The sequence below is a fragment of the Balaenoptera borealis genome (genome assembly GCF_965194805.1).
Source record: "Balaenoptera borealis genome assembly, chromosome: 2".
Taxonomy (NCBI): domain Eukaryota; kingdom Metazoa; phylum Chordata; class Mammalia; order Artiodactyla; family Balaenopteridae; genus Balaenoptera; species Balaenoptera borealis.
Genome location: NC_138867.1, coordinates 184,683,810 through 184,700,183, shown reverse-complemented (window position 1 = coordinate 184,700,183; position 16,374 = coordinate 184,683,810). Strand labels below are relative to the sequence as shown.

Below are 16,374 nucleotides of genomic sequence, written 5' to 3'. Positions count from 1 at the left end.
CACGCGTGTCTGCCTCTGGCCATGCTGGATCTCTGTGCTCTCTGGTGAACCGGCCTCCCCAGACCTCCACAGGCCCCTCTGCTCAGCCCGGGGGCCGCAGCTCCAGAGTGCAGTGGCCAGGGGGGCCTGATCCCCTTCCCCCTAAGGCCTCTGTACTGCTGGGTCCCCAGAGAAAACCCAGAGCAAGCAAGAGTATGCAGTAAATATTTATAATCAATCAGAAAACAGAACACAAACTCCATCACTGGATGGTACACAGACAGCACGAAGCTTCGAGGGGCGGGGCAGGGCGACTCGGCCGCTGGCGAGGGCTGCCCCATCTTTTGGCAATAAATAAAGCTTGGGAAACTTGAAACCTTGACCGTTTGGGTTTGGTGTCTCAAACACTGGTGAGTCCTGGCGGCTCTTTGGACGGTGCGGTTACGGGAAGTGCGGCCAGCTCAACATGCGGAGAGCGGGTTCAGGGTGCAGACACTGGGAAGGAGGGGACTGGGGGGCGTGTACAGGGCTGGGGGCGGCGGCGGCGGCGGGTATGGTTATTGCTCGGAGGGGGCGCGGACTGCCGCGAGCACTCGCCGCGGTGAGGTAAACGGCTTCGGGGGCTTGGAGGCCACGGCCTCGAGCTAACCTCACAGCCCGGGCCGCGCGCCCTCTCTTCGCGGAGCCTCGGCGCCCTTTGGTCCCTGCGCGTGCGCCTTAGCGCGAACTCCGGCGCGTGCTAACCGGACGCGTCTCGAGGCTCGATTGGTGTTGGGAGGGGCGCTCTGCGCATGCGTCTCGCGCAGTCGGCTCTCATCGCCCCTCCACGATGCAAGCCCTACGCATGCGCTTCCCGTTGCGTCGTGCCGGAGGCGCGGCGCGGCGCGGTGCACACGGCGGCCCCGGTCACTAGCCCGAGGCCGCTGTCTGGGGCCAAGGGAAGTTGAATGTGGTCCTCGGGACCCCGAAGATGAGAATCCGCCACACTCTTTGTCGACCCGGTGAAGTGCCCGCAGGGGACTGTGTGCGTGCGCACTTCGGGCTGGCGCAGGGTGCCTAGGGCACTGCGCGTGTGCTCGAGGCCCGCGGTCCCAGGGCAGGCGCGCCAGGGCGTCGTGCCCCAGGTGTGTCCGGCGCCGAGGCCCCGCCGGTGCCGAATAAGCTGACGAGGTGGGCGCAGGGCGTAGGCTTAGACCGGGCTGTGGTCGGGGGACGTGGGCGCGGCCGCGGCCAGCACAGGGGCCGCGGCGACGGGCTGGGCCAGGCGTGGCGGGAAGAGCCTGTCGTCGAGGCTGGCCGCCAGCTTGTCCAGCAGCGCGCCCGGGGGCCCGGCGCACAGGCCGGAGCCAGGGCAGCCGCCGCCGGGCTCCTCCTCGATGACGGGGATGGGAGGCGCGGCCGGGTCGTCGCCCGCGCGGCCGTCGGGCGGGCAGTCGACGCTGTCTCCGCGGCGCAGGGGCGCGCGCGCGGGGCGGGGGGCGCCGGGCTGGGCTGCGGGTGGGGCGGAGGGTGCGGCACGCGCGCCTGGGTCGCTGTGCTGCCGGCCGCGCTGCTGCCACTGCTTGCGCGTGTGGGGGTGCGGGTGCGCGCGCGCGCGGTGGCGCGCTGCGGCGGGAGGGGCGTCGTCGAAGTGCGGGTCGTGGCGCAGGAACTCGTGGAACAGCGCGTCTGTCTTCTCGTCGATGCTGTAGTCGCGACGAGGGGCGCGGCGAGGCCAGGCGCGCGGGCTGCCGGGCCGGGCGGGTGCCTCGGGCGCGGGACCCTCGAAGCTGCAGCCCACGGTGGCCTCGCGGCCCGCGCTCGTGAAGGAGGAGCGCTTCTCGGGCGCGCTGGGGGGCCCGTCGTCGCCCGCGCCGCGGCCCTCGATGCTGGCGTAGCCGCTGTCCATCTGCAGCAGCTTGCGCGGCCCGCCCGGCTCGCCGTCCGCTGTCCGTGGTGTGGGCGGCGGCGAGGGCGGCGGGAAGGCGGGTGCGGCGCCCCCGGAGCCCGAGCTGTCGCCGCTGCGCACCGAGTCGCGGTCGTTGCCGCTGCTGCTGTGGTCTGAGGCGGTGGCCGCGTGCAGCTCGAGCGAGGCGCGCAGGCTCCAGATGTCGCGGTAGATGGTCTGGGCCTGCTCTGGCCCCGCGTCTCGCTCACTATCTGAGTCTTGCTGCTGCTCAGGCCCCGCGCTGACGCCGCACTCCGGGGGGAACTCGGGGCTCGCTCCTCCCGCGGCGCCCACCTCCTCGGCTGCCTCTAGCCTGCAAACCAGGCCACAGCCGTCAGGAGGCAGCCCAGGCCCCCCGCACCCCCTCCCCGGCCACCCTGCCTCTGGGTCCGGGAGGGTGGGCACGGGTGGGAACCCTCTAGGGTTGGCCAGGCCCTGTGGAAGATGATGTATTTGCATGCTGCCTGTTCACTCTGCACTGGATGCTTTTCGGGTAAACCGGGAGCCGTCCTGGCGCCTGCCGTTCAACCAGGGCCTCTTACAAAATGTGACCAGAGCATCTGCTGCCACTGCAGGAGGTTGGCCCCTCGCCCAGAAAGAGTGAAGGCTCTTCTTGGGAGATGGCCTTCTTCGACTAAGAGCTTCGTGTACCAAGGGGTGGCTGGGGATGGACTGGACCAAGCAGGGTCCAGCTCAGCCCCTACGCCTGGGTGTGTCGCCTCAGCTCCCCACAATAGACTGACAAGTAGCCAGGAGTAAGATACACACAAAGAAGGTGTTAACTACCCAGACCAGGGAATGCCCAAGAGTTGGGAGCCCTGCTCCCGGGATCCAGTTCCCCATCCCACTGACGTGAGCCCAGAGCTTCAGCAGAGTTGTCCTTGGGCTGGGGGAGGGGGTACCGCTGGCAGAAGTGGTCACAACAGTTTCTGAGTAGCGGCCATCCAGCCCTCAGGAGCATGGACAGGCAAGAGGGACCCTGGGGCCACAGCGGAGCCCTTCAGACTCCACCAGGAAGCAGCGATACCCACGCGGGCACATACCCACAGCGGCCCTGCTTGAGCAGGCATTCTGTCTTGGAGGCCCCGCCCACCCCTCTACCCTTACCCAGTCTCCCCCTGCTTCCCTCCTCCGGTCCGTGCTGGAGAGGTGGCCCCAGCGAGGCAGCCTCCGGGAAGGACGGTGGAGCCAGAGGGACACGACCGCCTGTCCGAAGGGCGGGGAGAGCGCTCCCTGGGCCACCTATGGGGGATGGGGTGGGGCAGGGGCCCACCCCTAGCACCTCTATCTACTGAAAAATACCTGCCGAGAGTGGGGGGCGGGCTGGCGGGGCTGGTGGGGCTGGCCAGAAAGGGGCGGGGGCTCGGGAAGGCCACAGTGTCGCCAGCGCTGGCGATGTACTGGATGAAGTCCACGTGGGGGGCGTCCCCCTCCTCCTGCTCCATGCTCTCGCTGGCTGCCCGCTGCCGCTGGAAGTGGTGTCGCTTGGGGGAGCCTGTGCAGAGGAAGGTACAGCAGCCTGCCTGGGCCCCTCCCACCCCAGGCCCCGCCCCCTGACCCCTGAGCCAACAGAGCCAGCCTGGACCAGGTGAGCATGTACCCGGCCATGCAGGTGGGGAAACCAAGGCGCCCAGGGCAGAAAGGCCAGGACCGAAAGCCCGGCAGCCAGGGCGGGCGGGACTGGAGGTGCCAAGGCGGCAGCATTGGCCCGAGTGGCCCTGGCAGGCAGGTGTGGCCAGAGCACAGCCTTGTCCTGGACACCAGGTAACAGACACGGCCCAGCTAGAGTGCCGAAGAAGGCCGACGGTGGGGGAGAGTGAGGGAGAGGTGACGCCCTCTCCTGCCAGCTCCAGCCCTGCCGGCCCAGGGCCAGGACCCTCCCACAAGGGAGGCCTCAGTGGGAAAGCCTCAGGGGTGGGGATGACAATCACCCAGCAAACAGGTTCTGGGCGCTTCTGTGCCTGCATTTGCCTATAATCACCTCCCGAAGCACAGGCTCTGTCTGGGCTCCCAATGGGGCAGTGGGACAAGCCATCCCCTCCGCTCCCCTCCCCGGCCAGAAGCACTTCAGCCAGAACTCACCCCTCCCCCCACCCCACAGCAGCTGGAGCCGGGCCCCAACAAGGGGACTGTCACTGTCACTGGCCACGCACCTTCCCTGGCCTCCAACACTGCTCGTCCCCTCGCCCCTCCTTTCCTGGCAGTGGGAACCGCCACCTCCGCCACAGGGCAGCAGGCACCCCAGCGGCCTGGCCCCACTGAGCTCCCATGAGCAGGGATGGTTGTAGCTGTTGGTGCCACCTCCCCCCCAAGACACACATGCATGGTCCTTGGGTTGAGGTTTGGAAGCCCTGTATCCAGGGCCCCATGACCAAGGGTCTGCAGGATCGAAGGCCCACCAACCTGTAGTTGTAAATAAAGTTTTATTGGCCAAAGCTGTACTCTTTTACACGCCATCTAGGGCTGCTTTCATGCCACTGCAGCAGACACACTGACCACAGAGCCAGAAACACCATGCAGTGCCTCGTAGGTGATGCTCACTGATACCCGCTCTAGCCTGACAACCCCTGGTTTTACCGGGGCTCAGCGTGCAGCCCTGGCTCTTCCTCCTGACCAGCTCTGACCTTGGGCGAGATGCCCGCTGGTAAGCGGGCGATGCCGGCCAGCATGGGGTGGGCGCTGGGGACCCCTCCCAGGGTGCAGAGCCGCCTGCTCCACATTCTCCTGGGGCCTCCCCTGGGCCTCGCTCCCCACCAGGAACCACAGCTCACCTCTCGTGTCCAGACTGGACGCCCGCTGGCTGGGCTCCAGCTTCCATTTCTTGACCTTGAAGTAGGGGCTGGCCCCGTCCAGGCTGGCGTGGCGCCTCAGGCGGGTGAAGAACTGCAGGACGGGGCCTGCCCCAGAGACTGGGCCCGCCTCCCCAGGCCCTGCTGCGGCCCCCGGCCCACCAGGCTTGGCACTCCTGGCCCCTGCGTCCAACTGTGAGGGAAGAGGGATGCTCTCAGACCCCCCAGCCCCTCCCTGCTGCCCTAGTGCCAGCCCAGCCCCGGCCACCCAGCACTCACAGAGAAGACAGAGGAAGAATAGGGGGCTGGGGGTGGGCTGGGGCCTCCTCCCCACAAGACCCTGCCTGAGAGGCTCCCCAGGGCTCGGCCAGGCGCTGGCCACCTCTGTTCCCCCAGCCCTGGACAGAGGGGGTCCCGTCCCCTGGGCTGGGATGGGTCCCTGACCACACCTTCTGCAGCTGTTGGACTGCCCTGTGTGCGGGTGAGCCAGCCGTGCATGTGCCCTGTGTGCCACCTGCCCCTCTTCCTCCCAAGCTCGGGGACCAGGCAGGGGGCCGGCCACAGGCTGCCCCGTCCTGGAGTGGGACAGGGGATGCATGTGCGGGGGCCTCACCGAGGTGCCTTCCCCAGAGTCACTGGAAGCCGAGGGGCTGATCTCGAAGTCGGCAGGGCCCACAGCCGAGTTGTAGGGGTCACCTGGCAGGGCGGAGCTGGGGCCCACAGAGCGGCCGGTGAGGGCCTTCCCCGGGGGCTGTGGGACAGAGCCGGGGTGGGGAGGAAGCAGTGACAGGTCAAAGAGCACGGGTGGGGGGGGGGTGCGTGCTGGACCCGCCACCCGCTGGACCCGGCCAGTCCCCACTCCCCACCCGGAGGTGAAGGGTGCAGCCAGAGGGTGGGAAAAGTGGTGCCTGTTGGGGGATGGTGGGCCGCCCCCGAGCTCCGGGCCAGCTGCCACTTCCAACTCACCTGGAATATGGCGAGGCTGGCCTTGGGGGCGGCCGTGGGGTGGCTTGTGGTGGTTGCACTGGCCTCGCCTGAGTCACACTCGTGGATGGTGACGATCTTGAGGGGCGGCAGGTGCAGGTGGGTGAGGCGGGCGTTCTTCAGGTGGTGGAAGTCCCCCTCGGTCAGGGTGTACCTGCGCCCAGCGCGCCTGCCCGTCACCTTGGGCGAGCTGGGTCCCTCTGCCCACGCCCCAGCGTCCTCCCTGGCCCCACCGTCACCCTGCCCGCCGGGAGTGGGGGACAGCCGGGCACTGGCGGGGGCCAGCTCCACCCCGCAAGCCCAGCGCAGGGCGGCAAGGTGACCTCCCGGCTGAGCCCCGGCACCGGGCCCTCCTTACCGGCGGCCCTTGTCCTGCGCCTTCCGGCTCTGCTCAAACAGGGCCGCCTCGTTGAAGGACACCCTGCGTCCGGTGGAGCTGGTGGACAGGAAGCGCTCGGTCTCGGCGTCCTGGCCCTCGGGCTCCTCCCCCCTGAACTCGGGGTCTGCGAGGAGAGCCAAGAGAGGGTGGGCCCCGGGTGGGCCGCGCCGGGCGCCGGCGGGCGGCCGGGCTGGGGGACCGGGTCGGGAAGGGAGCGCCGAGGGCCCGACTGACCACCGGGGGCGGGGTGGGGGCGTGGAGGGCACTCGCTCATCCGCTCACACACTCACTCACGCAGCACGCGCCTGTGAGCACCTACGCGTGGGCTTAAGGAAACAGAGATGAGTCGGACTCGAGCTGCGCCCAGTCTGGTGGGGGAGACAGACAGACACAGATGGTCAGGCGGCCGGGGGGGTGGGGGGGGGAGGGGGGCAGACGGGCGGCGACGGGCCTGGCAGGGCGCCTCACCTTGAGCAGGGCGGGCGCCGTTGTCCAGGTAGCTGGTGGTGGTCTTCTCTGCTTCCTCTGTGGCTCTGGGGAGGGGCAGCAGGAGAGCAAAGTGGGCCAGAGGACCCAGGGCGCTGCCCACGGGGTCCCCCGCAGGGCTCATGGCCACCGGGGCATCCTGAGCTCACGGGAGCCCACTCCCTTGGACCCACCCCATTCTCCCAGGCTCCTGCGCAGACACGTGGGCACCGTCACTCAGAAGCAGGCCCAGCGCCCCTGCGGCGCGGGCTCTCAGGCTGACCTGTCCCAGCTCCCCTGCGGGGCGGGGCGGGGCGTGGGGCTGGGGGCCGCACACCTGTGGACGCGCCTGTGGACTTCCCAGCAGCGCCTGCAGAGCAGCAGCGCGCCCGACAGCACCACGAGGGTGCCCCCAACGAAGAGCGCCATCACCACCACCAGCAGCACGTAGTTGTCCAGGACGGGGTCTGGCTCCCCCTGCGGGGCCAGCGTCAAGGGTCAGGGCCGGTGGGCGTGGACTCTGGCGGCCCCGCCCCCATCCTCCCAGCCCGCCCCCCCCTCACTCACGGTGGGGCGGCCCGTGGCGTTGTCCCACGTCGTGGTCAGGGCGACTGTGGCGGAGGTGGTGGCGGCCGTGGCCATGGTGGCCGTGGGCTGCATTCTGAGGCTAGGAGGAGGGGCCTGGGGGGGCAGGGCCTGCTCAGCTCCAGCTCCTCTGTCCCTCCTCCCGCTTTCCCTGGAGCTTGAGCAGGGGACTACACAGGGCGGTGACTCACGAAGAGGTGGGGGGGAGCCCCGAGGCAGCCCCCACCCGGGTCAGATCAGACCTCCATATCCCCATCTTTGAAAAGGGGGAGGCGCGTGCGTATCAACAGCTTCCCCAGCCGGTGGGGCCGACCCGGCAAGGTGGCATGGGGCGGGAGCCCTGCCCAGGAAAGAAGCGCTTCTGCGAGGAATAGGCAAACTGAGGCCTTCAACTCACTCCCGCCACACCCCAGGGGCCCTGCCTGCACCATCAGGGGAGCGGGAGGGGCCGCCTCGGCCCCAGGAGACTGGTTCCAGAATAGCGGGGACTCGGGCCATCCCTGGGGCTGGCCAGCCCGGGGAGGGGGCGGAGGGGCTGAGCGCCGGGACTCCAGGTTACGACTCCTGGAGGTACAGGTTACCCCTCCGCCCAGTGCCGGTGGGAGTGAAAAGGCCAAAGGAGGCGCATCTGTTCCCAACCCTCAAGAATCTGGTTCCCATGGCGACTGAGCGAGCAGGCCGAGCTGGGGGGGGGGGGGGGCGGGTTGCCAGGGAGCACTGGGGAGGGGAGGGGGCGCGGGGGAGGGAGGCCTCCTGCAGGGGCGGCTGGAGCCAGCCCCAGGCGGCAAGATGGCTGCTGCCGCCGCCGCCCGCCGGTGCCCGGTCGGCCGCGCGCCCCCGCCGCACCCGTCCCCGCCCGAGCCGGCCGGGCTCCACGTCTGCCTGGAGCCGGGGGCACTGAGGCAAAGAGGGTCTCAGCTCTCGGGAAGGGACTGCCTGGACCTTGCACCTGACCGCTCTCCCCAACACGCGGCTCCTCCCGGCGGGAAGGACCGGTGGCCGCACTCGGGAATCTCAGGAAACCGAGTCCGGGGCCAGGACGACCAGCAGCCCTGAGTGGGCACGGCGCGCGGCCCTTCCCCACAGGAAAGGGAAAGCCTGTGCACAGGTTCCAGCGCCCCCAACCCTTTGGGACTTTCACCCTACTCGACAGCGGGGGAAACTGAGGCCCACAGCAGGGGAGGGTCCTGGAAAAGCCAGGTGTCCTCGGCACTTCGAGTCAGAGGCTGGCCGCGGCTCCCCTGCATTCTCGGGGGAGGGGGCGCCTCTATGTAGGTCGGGAAATGAGTTCAGGTTAGAGGGGGAGGGGGCAGAGGCACAGGGACGATGACAGGAGACCAGGGAAGACGGCAGGAGGCCGAAGGGGAAGGGAGGTGGACTCCTAGGGAGCAGGTGGGGACGGGAAACCAGGGCGGAGGTTGCCCACGGGCCACCCTAAAGTCCCGCCGGGCCTCGGCTCCCGATCGGGCTCGCCACCGCGCCCACCCCCGCGTCCCCAACCGGCCCCGGGGACCGGGATGGCGAGCAATGAGATGCAGAGAGCTGACCTCGGGCACATCTCAACCCCGGGCTAAGCCCGGGGGCGGAAACGCCACGGCCCTCGCCGAATCTCTCAGGGGGAAACTGAGGCTGAGGGAGGGCGTGGGCGAGGGTCCCTCTCCGGGCCGCCGAAGAGGGGTGCAGAGTCCGGCAGGTTGGCCCCCACGCCGGCCCTGGCCCCTCCGCTCCCTGCCTCCGGCCTCGCCGCCTCGCGGGATAGGGCCGGTGGTCTCTAGCCAAGGCGGGCCGTGCGGCCTCGGCCTGTCCCCCGCCCGCCCCGGTGCAGCCCCAGGCCCGCGCGCCTACCTCAGCGCCGGGGCGCGCGGCCCATGGGCGGCGGGCGGGCTGCTGCACGGCGCTCCCGGCGGGCTCCGGCGGGCTCCGGCGCCCGGTAGCCGCGGAGCAGGCGGAGAATTTATGAATGGAGAACTCGGCGCGCGGGGGAGGCAGGCGCGAGAGGAGGGGCCACACACGTGACCGCGCTGGCGGCCAGCCCGCTCCGACCCGCTCGGTGCCGCCCGGTGCTGCCGGGTCCCCGGCCGGCCGCCCCCACCGCGCTCGCCGCCGCTTCTCGCTTGCTCCGCGCCGGCCACCGCCTCCCTGTCCCTTCCGGCGGGGGCGGGGGGGCGGAGCCTGTGCTCCTGGGCGCCCCCTCCCCACGCGGAGCCGCCCTCTCCCGAGGCAGCTGAATCTCCGCCCCCGGCCCCTGCGGCACGATTCCCCGACCTTCCCTGGATCCCCGGGGACGGGGGACCAAAGGGGTGTTGGTCCCAGGGCGCACGACTCCCCGCAGCCTGGAGTCCGGGGGTGCCCAGACTCCCTATCCATCGCTTCCCCGGTTTGGGAGTCTCCGGGGTGCACAGCCTAGGGACTTCGGGGCACATGTCCCACTTTTCTTCCCCTACGTGGGCAGCACTGTCAGGGTTGTCTTGTTAGGATGAGCAGCAAAGATAATGGAACACAACGCATTCTGAGTGCCACCAGGGCTTGCCCGGGTGGGGTGACAACAGGACTACCCCTGCAGAAACCCCATGCCTGGTCAACCCCAAAGCTGCTCTTTCTCAGACAGTTGTGCCTTATCCTTCTAGATGCTCAGGCCACCAATCTGCCACCAGCCTGGTCAGGGTCCCATCCCAGACTACCTGGCCTTGTGTTCAGCACAGCACAATGGCACCCCTTTCTCCTCCAGTGAAAGAGGAAGGCCCAGTCCAACCCCAGGGCCTTTGCACGTGCAGGTGCCAGGCCTGGACAGCTTGTCCCCTCCGGAGCTTCCTTCACCTCTTTCCCAATGACAAAGGCTTCATCTCCTCTTGACTCCCTTTGCTAACAAAGCAACTCCCACCCCACATTCCGGACCTCTGCTGCGCTTTGCTTCACTCCGAGGCCATGCACGTCGCACGTCGTTGCCTGTTACTTGTTCCTCTGCGTTGTGTCCCTCCTCACCCCTGCCCCCACTGCGGTGACCTCCAAAAGCAGTTCATTTACAGCTGGGTCCCCGAGCAGAGCATAGCACAGCGGCGGCACCCTGGAGGGAAGGTGTGTTTCCAGTGGATGAAAGGGTGACACTGCCCAAGGAGGGCAAGGGGCAGTCAAGTGGACAATTACCCGGGAAGCCTGGCTCCAGGCGTGTGGGAACTGCATGGGCAAAGTCCCTGAGGTCCCCAAGTGTGTGGGCTGAAGATGAATGTGTTGGAGGACCAGGGGGAGGCAGCTTGTGTTCCCAGCAGGGGAATGATGTGGTCCCTCTGGCTGTTTGTGGAGAAGGCGCCGTGGTGAAGCCAGGGCAGGAGCCTGGGGCCATCCAAGCCAGTAAAGGTAGCTGCAGGGGCCGAACTGGGTGGCTTGTCGATGGGTACACCAGAGAATTCCAGGATAAACCCGGGTTGGGGACCTGAGTAATAGGTAATGCCCCGACCCCTTGGCTACCCTGGAGTGGGGATTAGACACAAGTCCAATAGATGGGTCTGAGAAGCATATGAGAACAGGCCTCCATTCCAGTAGGATCCAGGGTTCCGGGACGAGCAAGCCGTGCACAGGACGCACCCCTAAGAAATGGGAGCAGAGCTTCCCTCTGCACACACCCGACTAGGGCCAGGATGCCCAGTGCATAAGGGCTGATTCCACGAGTACCCCTCACAGCACTGGCCTAGAGAGGGGGCGGGGGCCTGAGCGCCAGGCCCCGGGCCTCCCTGGTGTGGGAGCCTCTTTAGGCCACAGCACCTGCCCAGACACGAGCCCAGGTGTGACACCCCCCCCAGCCCCCGCGCCCTGCACCCGTCCGCTCCTCACCCAAGGCCCTTCCGGATGTGGACCCCAGCCCGGTCTAGCCGGACTCCACGTTTTCCCGGAGCCCAAGGTGGGGGCTGGGGCCCAACCGGGGTGCCGACCTGCCCGCGCGCGGGGGCGGAGCGGTGACGTCAGCGCCGCGAGCGAGGCTGCGCGGGCCGCGGTGACGTCCGCGGAGCCCGGGGCCGCCCGCGCACGCGCCCCTGCGTCAGCAGCGCGCGGAGGCGGTGACCGGGAGGGGCTGCGGGGGGGCGCATCTCCGGGCGCGGCGCGCCCTCTGCCGGCGCCCTTGGGGTTGCAGCCAGGAGATTCCTACACCGCTGGACGCTTACGGGAGCTGGACACTCCGCCTGGGATGCCATTCCCGGGACGCCTGCACCTCCTACAGTCACAGCCTCCCCCATCCGGCCCCCATACTCTGCTTTTTCATTTTTAAGTATTTGTCACCTCCTAACATACTGTACAATTTATTACGTTGAGTGTCTGTTAAACGCCCCCAACCACCCCAAACTAGAGCAGGAATTTTAATATTTCCCTGATGTCTCCCCAGCGCCTGACATCCAATGAGCGTCTCCAAAATCTTGAATTAAGTGTCTCTTTCTCCGCGCGGGCTTCTGGTCCTCCCCTTGCAGAGCCGTGTAACCGACCCCCGCACCTGACCACCGGGCTGGGAGCTCTTGCCGGAAGGAAACTACAACCCCCAGCATGCCGCGCGTCCAGGCGGTGCGTTGTCTTCAACATCGCGCACAGCGCGCCGGGAGTCGTAGTTCGCGCCTGCGCCCTCGTCGGGATTCTTCTCCCAGAAGTCCTCGAGCGTCGTCCTCCTCGCCCTCCAGGCCGCTGGCGTCCAGCCGAAGTCTGCCCGCCCCTGCTCCGCTGTCCGCCGTCCGCCCACCGTCATGCTGCCTGCCGCGCTCCTCCGCCGCCCGGGCCTGGGCCGCCTCATGCGCCAGGCCCGCGCCTACGCCGAGGCCGCCGCCGCCCCGGCCCCCGCCGCGGGCCCGGGACAGATGTCTTTCACCTTCGCCTCACCCACGCAGGTTCGGACGTCTGCCGGGCTCAGACCCCATTCTGGACCCCGCACCCTCGCCCCTCCCCCGTGTGGCCCAGGAACCGAGCCCCCAACCCGCAGGTCGGCGACCCCCATTCCGGATCCGCGCCCCTCCCCCGTGTGGTCCGGGATCAGACCGCCCAATTTTCAGGTCGTTCCTCAGCCCCCCATTTCGATGTGCGGCCTTCCTCACGTGGTTCAGAACCTGAGTCCCTGGGCACCTCTCTTGTACGCTCCTCCCCAGGCGGCTCGCTGGTTTTGCCTTGACCGCGTCTCCTTACCCGAGGGCTAGGGTGCCTGGATTCCATTGTCAAGTAGACGAAGGCGCTGCAGTCCTGCACGAGGATCCCACCGAAGCATCGGCTGCCTCTGTGTCTCTCGTCAGCTTTCAGTTCTACCTTGGTTGTTTAACTGCGGGAGAGACTGACCGCTGTTCCCCGAGGGACTAGCCTGAAGTGACCCTTTCTTCATGTGTTTTGTCTAGGTGTTCTTCAACGGCGCCAACGTTCGACAGGTGGACGTGCCTACGCAGACTGGAGCGTTTGGCATCTTGGCAGCCCACGTACCCACACTGCAGGTCCTGCGACCGGGGCTGGTTGTGGTCCACGCTGAGGACGGCACCATTTCCAAATACTTTGGTGAGTCGATTGGGAGGGCAGAGGGAAGGGGCTGGGTGAGAGATGCTTGTCTCAACGGGCTAGTTCTCGTTTCAGTTGGCAGTGTCAGAAAGCGCACCAAGGATATAGAACTCCCCGGCACTGGGCTGGGTGTGGTTAGGGATGTAAGTGGTCAGCAGTGGGCCTGGCGGGGGCCCATCAGAGGAGAAAGGATCCTCAATTCGGAGGAGGTTTTTCACAGCCTGGCCCCAGCGGTACAACCCAGACTGGAACCCAGCTCCGGCTCACCCCTAACCCTAGCTCCGCTCCTGGGCCGCTGGGCAAAAGGAGGGGGCTCTGTCCCCATGTCCAGTCTGCAGTGGATGCACTTGGTGGCCCCCGTTCACTTGTGTGCTGGGGCCTTTGGAATTTGGAGCCACGCTGTGTGGTCACTTTCCTGGCCCTGAAGGGGCTCTGGGGCTGACTTGTGTCCCCACGCCCGTACATGGACCTCTCACTCCCCCTCTTCCCGCAGTGAGCAGTGGCTCGGTCACAGTGAACGCTGACTCTTCGGTGCAGTTACTGGCTGAGGAAGCCGTCACGTTGGACATGCTGGATCTGGGGGTGAGTGTCCCAGGGGAAGCTGGTGTTCTAGCGGCCAAGAACTCCCCAGCTGCAGGGAGGGAACAGGTACCGGGCTGGGCTCCTTGCTTCGCCCTCACCTGCCACCCACCCTCTGCAGGTGGCCAAGGCGAACCTGGAGAAGGCGCAGTCGGAGCTGTTGGGGGCCACGGACGAGGCTATGAGGGCCGAGATCCAAATCCGCATCGAGGCCAACGAGGCCTTGGTGAAGGCCCTGGAGTAGGCGGTGCGTGTCCCACGCTGGCTCCGGCAGGGAGACTGGGCCAGAGCTGGGCAGGGGATGTCCTGGAGTGAGGACCCAGCTCCTGTGGGTGCAGGCTGGCTGGGAGGCTGGGGGAGTGAGCCTGGGGGAGCCATCCTCGCTAGGAAGCCACCAGGGGGCAGCGCAGTGCCAGCGTCTACCTAGAGCGCCTTTCAGGGTTCTGTTTCTCTGTGGTGAATAAACCAGGGAAACAAGCCAGCTTTGGCAGGCCTGGGGGCTGGCGTCAAGGTCGGGCACTTGCCCTGCCTGTGGGGATTACTCTCACCCCAGAGGGCTCTTCTCCGACCTCCTAAGATCTCCCCAACCCGACGTGCTGGTTACCGCTCTTCTGCCGCATCTGCCGCAGAGACCTCTGCTCCCAGCCACCGGCAACGGACAGCGTGCTCCCTGCCCAAACCCCCCATTAAACACCTGGAATCCAGTTTGCGTACGCTGACTCTATCCTGCTTGGTGGTGGGCTCGGGACCCAGCACGGCCTCTCCCCCAGTTTCCTGTGTCTGCGCAGCGAGGTGGGGCAGCCAGCCTCAGCCTTCCCAGCTCAGCAGGCTGTTAGTCTGAACCACCTGGGGTGTGCGGTGCGGGCTCAGCTCGCAAAACCCGGCTGGGTTGTGGGAAGGCTGTTGGCTGTCACGCCGGGAGGGTGGGCACCGGCGAAGGTCACCAGCCAGGGCTGGGGACGGCAGGCAGCAGCATGGCTGCCGCTTCTGGGCTGGGCCTGGGCTGCTGGACAGACATGAGGCTCTGCCAGGTTCCAGACTGTGACGTCTGTCCCGTGGGCTCCCCGGCCCCACCCCAGCTGCACTGGGAAGGGGTGGGTCCTGTCTGCTCCCACGGAGGCCCTGCCCTGTGCCTGCCTGGCCTGTGGGTGGCCCCAGCTGGCCAGGTGCCCGATCCCTGGTGGTGTTGGCACCTCCGTGGCACCCGGGCCCCTGGACTGGCCCCAGATGGGTGGGGTGGCTGGGCGGGGGCGGTCCTGGCACCTTGAAGCTTCAGCGCTGTCCCATTTCTTTCAGCCAGTAACTCACTTTTGCAACCATGGGGGTGGCCCAGGCACTGGCCACCTCCTTGCCCCCCTCCCTGGCCCTGGGTCAGAGCAGAGCGGGTGGGGCATTTCAGGGGGGTGAGTGTGTGGGAAAGCTTGGGCCTCTCTGTGTGTCACCGGCAGCCAGAAGGTGACGGAGAGGCCACTCCTGGGCTTGTCATTGGCACGGGTGGGCTGTGTGGTCTTGTGTCACGGTCCTATGCGAATGACTGTCCCATAGCTGCTTCTGAGGCTCGATGTACGGGGAGCCTCCGGGCAAGCTTGCAGCTCTGGGCGGTGTCCGTTTGGGGCTTGCTCCTTCTGTGCAGGTGAGGTCCAAGCAGCCAGCCCCCACTCCCTCAGGAAACCCCAGCTCAGCTAAGGCTGGGACAGCCGTGGGGTCACAGGTGCAGCCCCACTCCTCCCCTCCTTGTCTCCCGGCTTAGAGCCCAGGTCTTCGAGTTCCTGGACTGGCTTCTCATCTGGTCTATAAATAAGAGCAAGGACACAGCTGGGGGCTGGTGGGGGCTTGTGGGAGGAGACCCTGGACCAGTGGTCCCCACACCAGGGAACCTGCCTGCACCGTCACCTCCTGAGGCCACAGCCCGGGGCTATGGGACACAGCCACACAGCTAGGACCCCCAGCACAATGCAGGCCCCCTGGGAGACGTGCAAGCCTCAGAGCCTGGCCTGGGGACACCTGCGCCCGAACGGCTGCAGGATCAGCCTGTCCTGGCCGGGCTGCGTCCTGGGGTGGGAGGCACCCAGGGTGGGATGGGTCACAGGGCCAGGAACCTGGGGTCACGACCCCTTCTGAGAGTGCAGGCCTTGGGCCTTGTGGGGGCAGGCGGTGCCCAAGGGTTCATCTCTCTCCCAGGAAGAGTGTGCTCCTCGTGCCTTGAGTGTGCTGACGGCCTGGGACTGCCCCCCATAGCACAGGGATGCTGTGAGTGGGAGAGAACAGGTCTCAGGCTGATCTGGCATGTTTATCAACTTGGACTTGCAAAGCCAGGCAGGGGCCACTGGTTCCCTCCCCTGTGTGTGTGACCCTCAGGGGCCCCATGCCAGGAGATAGCCCACTTCCCTGCAGGCAGACGAACCAGGCCCCGTGAGATCACAGACCCGCTGGAGGTCTCAGCCGCACCCCACCCAGCGCCACCTGCCCACCTGAGGGTCCCACCTGGCCTGTCCCTCTGTGAGCCCTCCAGTGTTCAGATGCTCCGGCTTCAGAGCGCACGGTCCCCTGTGCTGCCTTCTTGCTCTCTCTGCAGGCAGAGCCAGCCAGGCCCGCAGCCCCTCAGCCCGGCCCCATCACCGGGTCTCGTGAGAGCCTCAGGTGCTTTGTGCTGACTTGCTTCTCACCCGAGCACTGTTCTGTTTGTCTGGCAAACTCCTATCCATGCCTCAATCCCAGCCTCCTGATCCCCTCAGGCCCAGCCCTGACCCTGTGGGGCTGGGAGTGTCTGGGTGTGCCTGTGAGAGGGTGGGGGGCCAGAGGCTGCAGGAGCCTTGGGTGGGAGTAGGAGGCAGACCTGGAAAGGAGCACAGCCCTGGGAGGGGCCCCCAGGGCAAGGCTGGGGGCGGAGGTGGTCAGGTCAGATAAAGGGAGACACCAGATAAGTGGACAAGTGGCCTGGGGTCCCCCTCCTCCTCTGGACAGAGAGGGAGGGACGACCGAGAGGGCCCTACCCTCAGCCAGGGTCATCCTTAGAAAGCCCCCTTACACAGGGCGACCTGCAGGGACACACCTGAGGACATGTCAGGCTTTCTGCCTGTTAATGGCTGCGTGGCCTCAGTTTCCTCACCTGTAAAATGGGTAGGGTGATTACGCCCACCACAAAGGCAGGACACCAGTAGGTGAGCATGCCT

At 67.2% G+C, this 16,374-nt stretch overlaps 2 protein-coding genes across 6 annotated transcripts in view; one reads left to right on the top strand and one right to left on the bottom strand.

Moving 5' to 3' along the window:
- Positions 1–193: 193 nt before the first annotated feature.
- Positions 194–16,374, bottom strand: part of CBARP (CACN subunit beta associated regulatory protein) — an 18,080-nt gene continuing 1,899 nt past the window's right edge. Inside the window, exons 1-10 of one of the 5 annotated variants that reach the window (XM_082381149.1) lie at positions 10,937–11,389; positions 7,091–7,204; positions 6,861–7,000; positions 6,527–6,591; positions 6,038–6,182; positions 5,662–5,833; positions 5,309–5,446; positions 4,678–4,888; positions 3,209–3,401; positions 194–2,219 (exon numbers count right to left, since the gene is read on the bottom strand). In XM_082381149.1, coding sequence (XP_082237275.1) covers positions 1,169–2,219; positions 3,209–3,401; positions 4,678–4,888; positions 5,309–5,446; positions 5,662–5,833; positions 6,038–6,182; positions 6,527–6,591; positions 6,861–7,000; positions 7,091–7,183 — 2,208 coding nt within the window. In that variant the 5' untranslated portion in view covers positions 7,184–7,204; positions 10,937–11,389 and the 3' untranslated portion in view covers positions 194–1,168. Of the gene's footprint in view, positions 2,220–3,208; positions 3,402–4,677; positions 4,889–5,308; positions 5,447–5,661; positions 5,834–6,037; positions 6,183–6,526; positions 6,592–6,717; positions 6,741–6,860; positions 7,001–7,090; positions 7,205–8,953; positions 10,463–10,936; positions 11,390–16,374 lie in introns of those variants that run through there. The other 4 variants (XM_082381146.1, XM_082381147.1, XM_082381148.1 and 1 more) reach the window with 4 other exon arrangements.
- On the top strand, positions 11,681–13,905 carry ATP5F1D (ATP synthase F1 subunit delta). Its single transcript, XM_082381173.1, has 4 exons — positions 11,681–11,973; positions 12,469–12,622; positions 13,116–13,204; positions 13,323–13,905. The coding sequence occupies exons 1-4, from the start codon at positions 11,833–11,835 to the stop codon at positions 13,443–13,445; spliced, it is 507 nt and encodes a 168-aa protein (XP_082237299.1). The 5' UTR covers positions 11,681–11,832; the 3' UTR covers positions 13,446–13,905.

Excerpts from the sequence above, each read along its gene's own strand:
- ATP5F1D (XM_082381173.1), top strand. The coding sequence starts at position 11,833 with ATGCTGCCTGCCGCGCTCCTCCGCCGCCCGGGCCTGGGCCGCCTCATG. Across the intron at positions 11,974-12,468 it reads CCTTCGCCTCACCCACGCAG|GTGTTCTTCAACGGCGCCAA; the intron begins GTTCGGACGTCT and ends TGTTTTGTCTAG. Across the intron at positions 13,205-13,322 it reads TGGACATGCTGGATCTGGGG|GTGGCCAAGGCGAACCTGGA; the intron begins GTGAGTGTCCCA and ends CACCCTCTGCAG.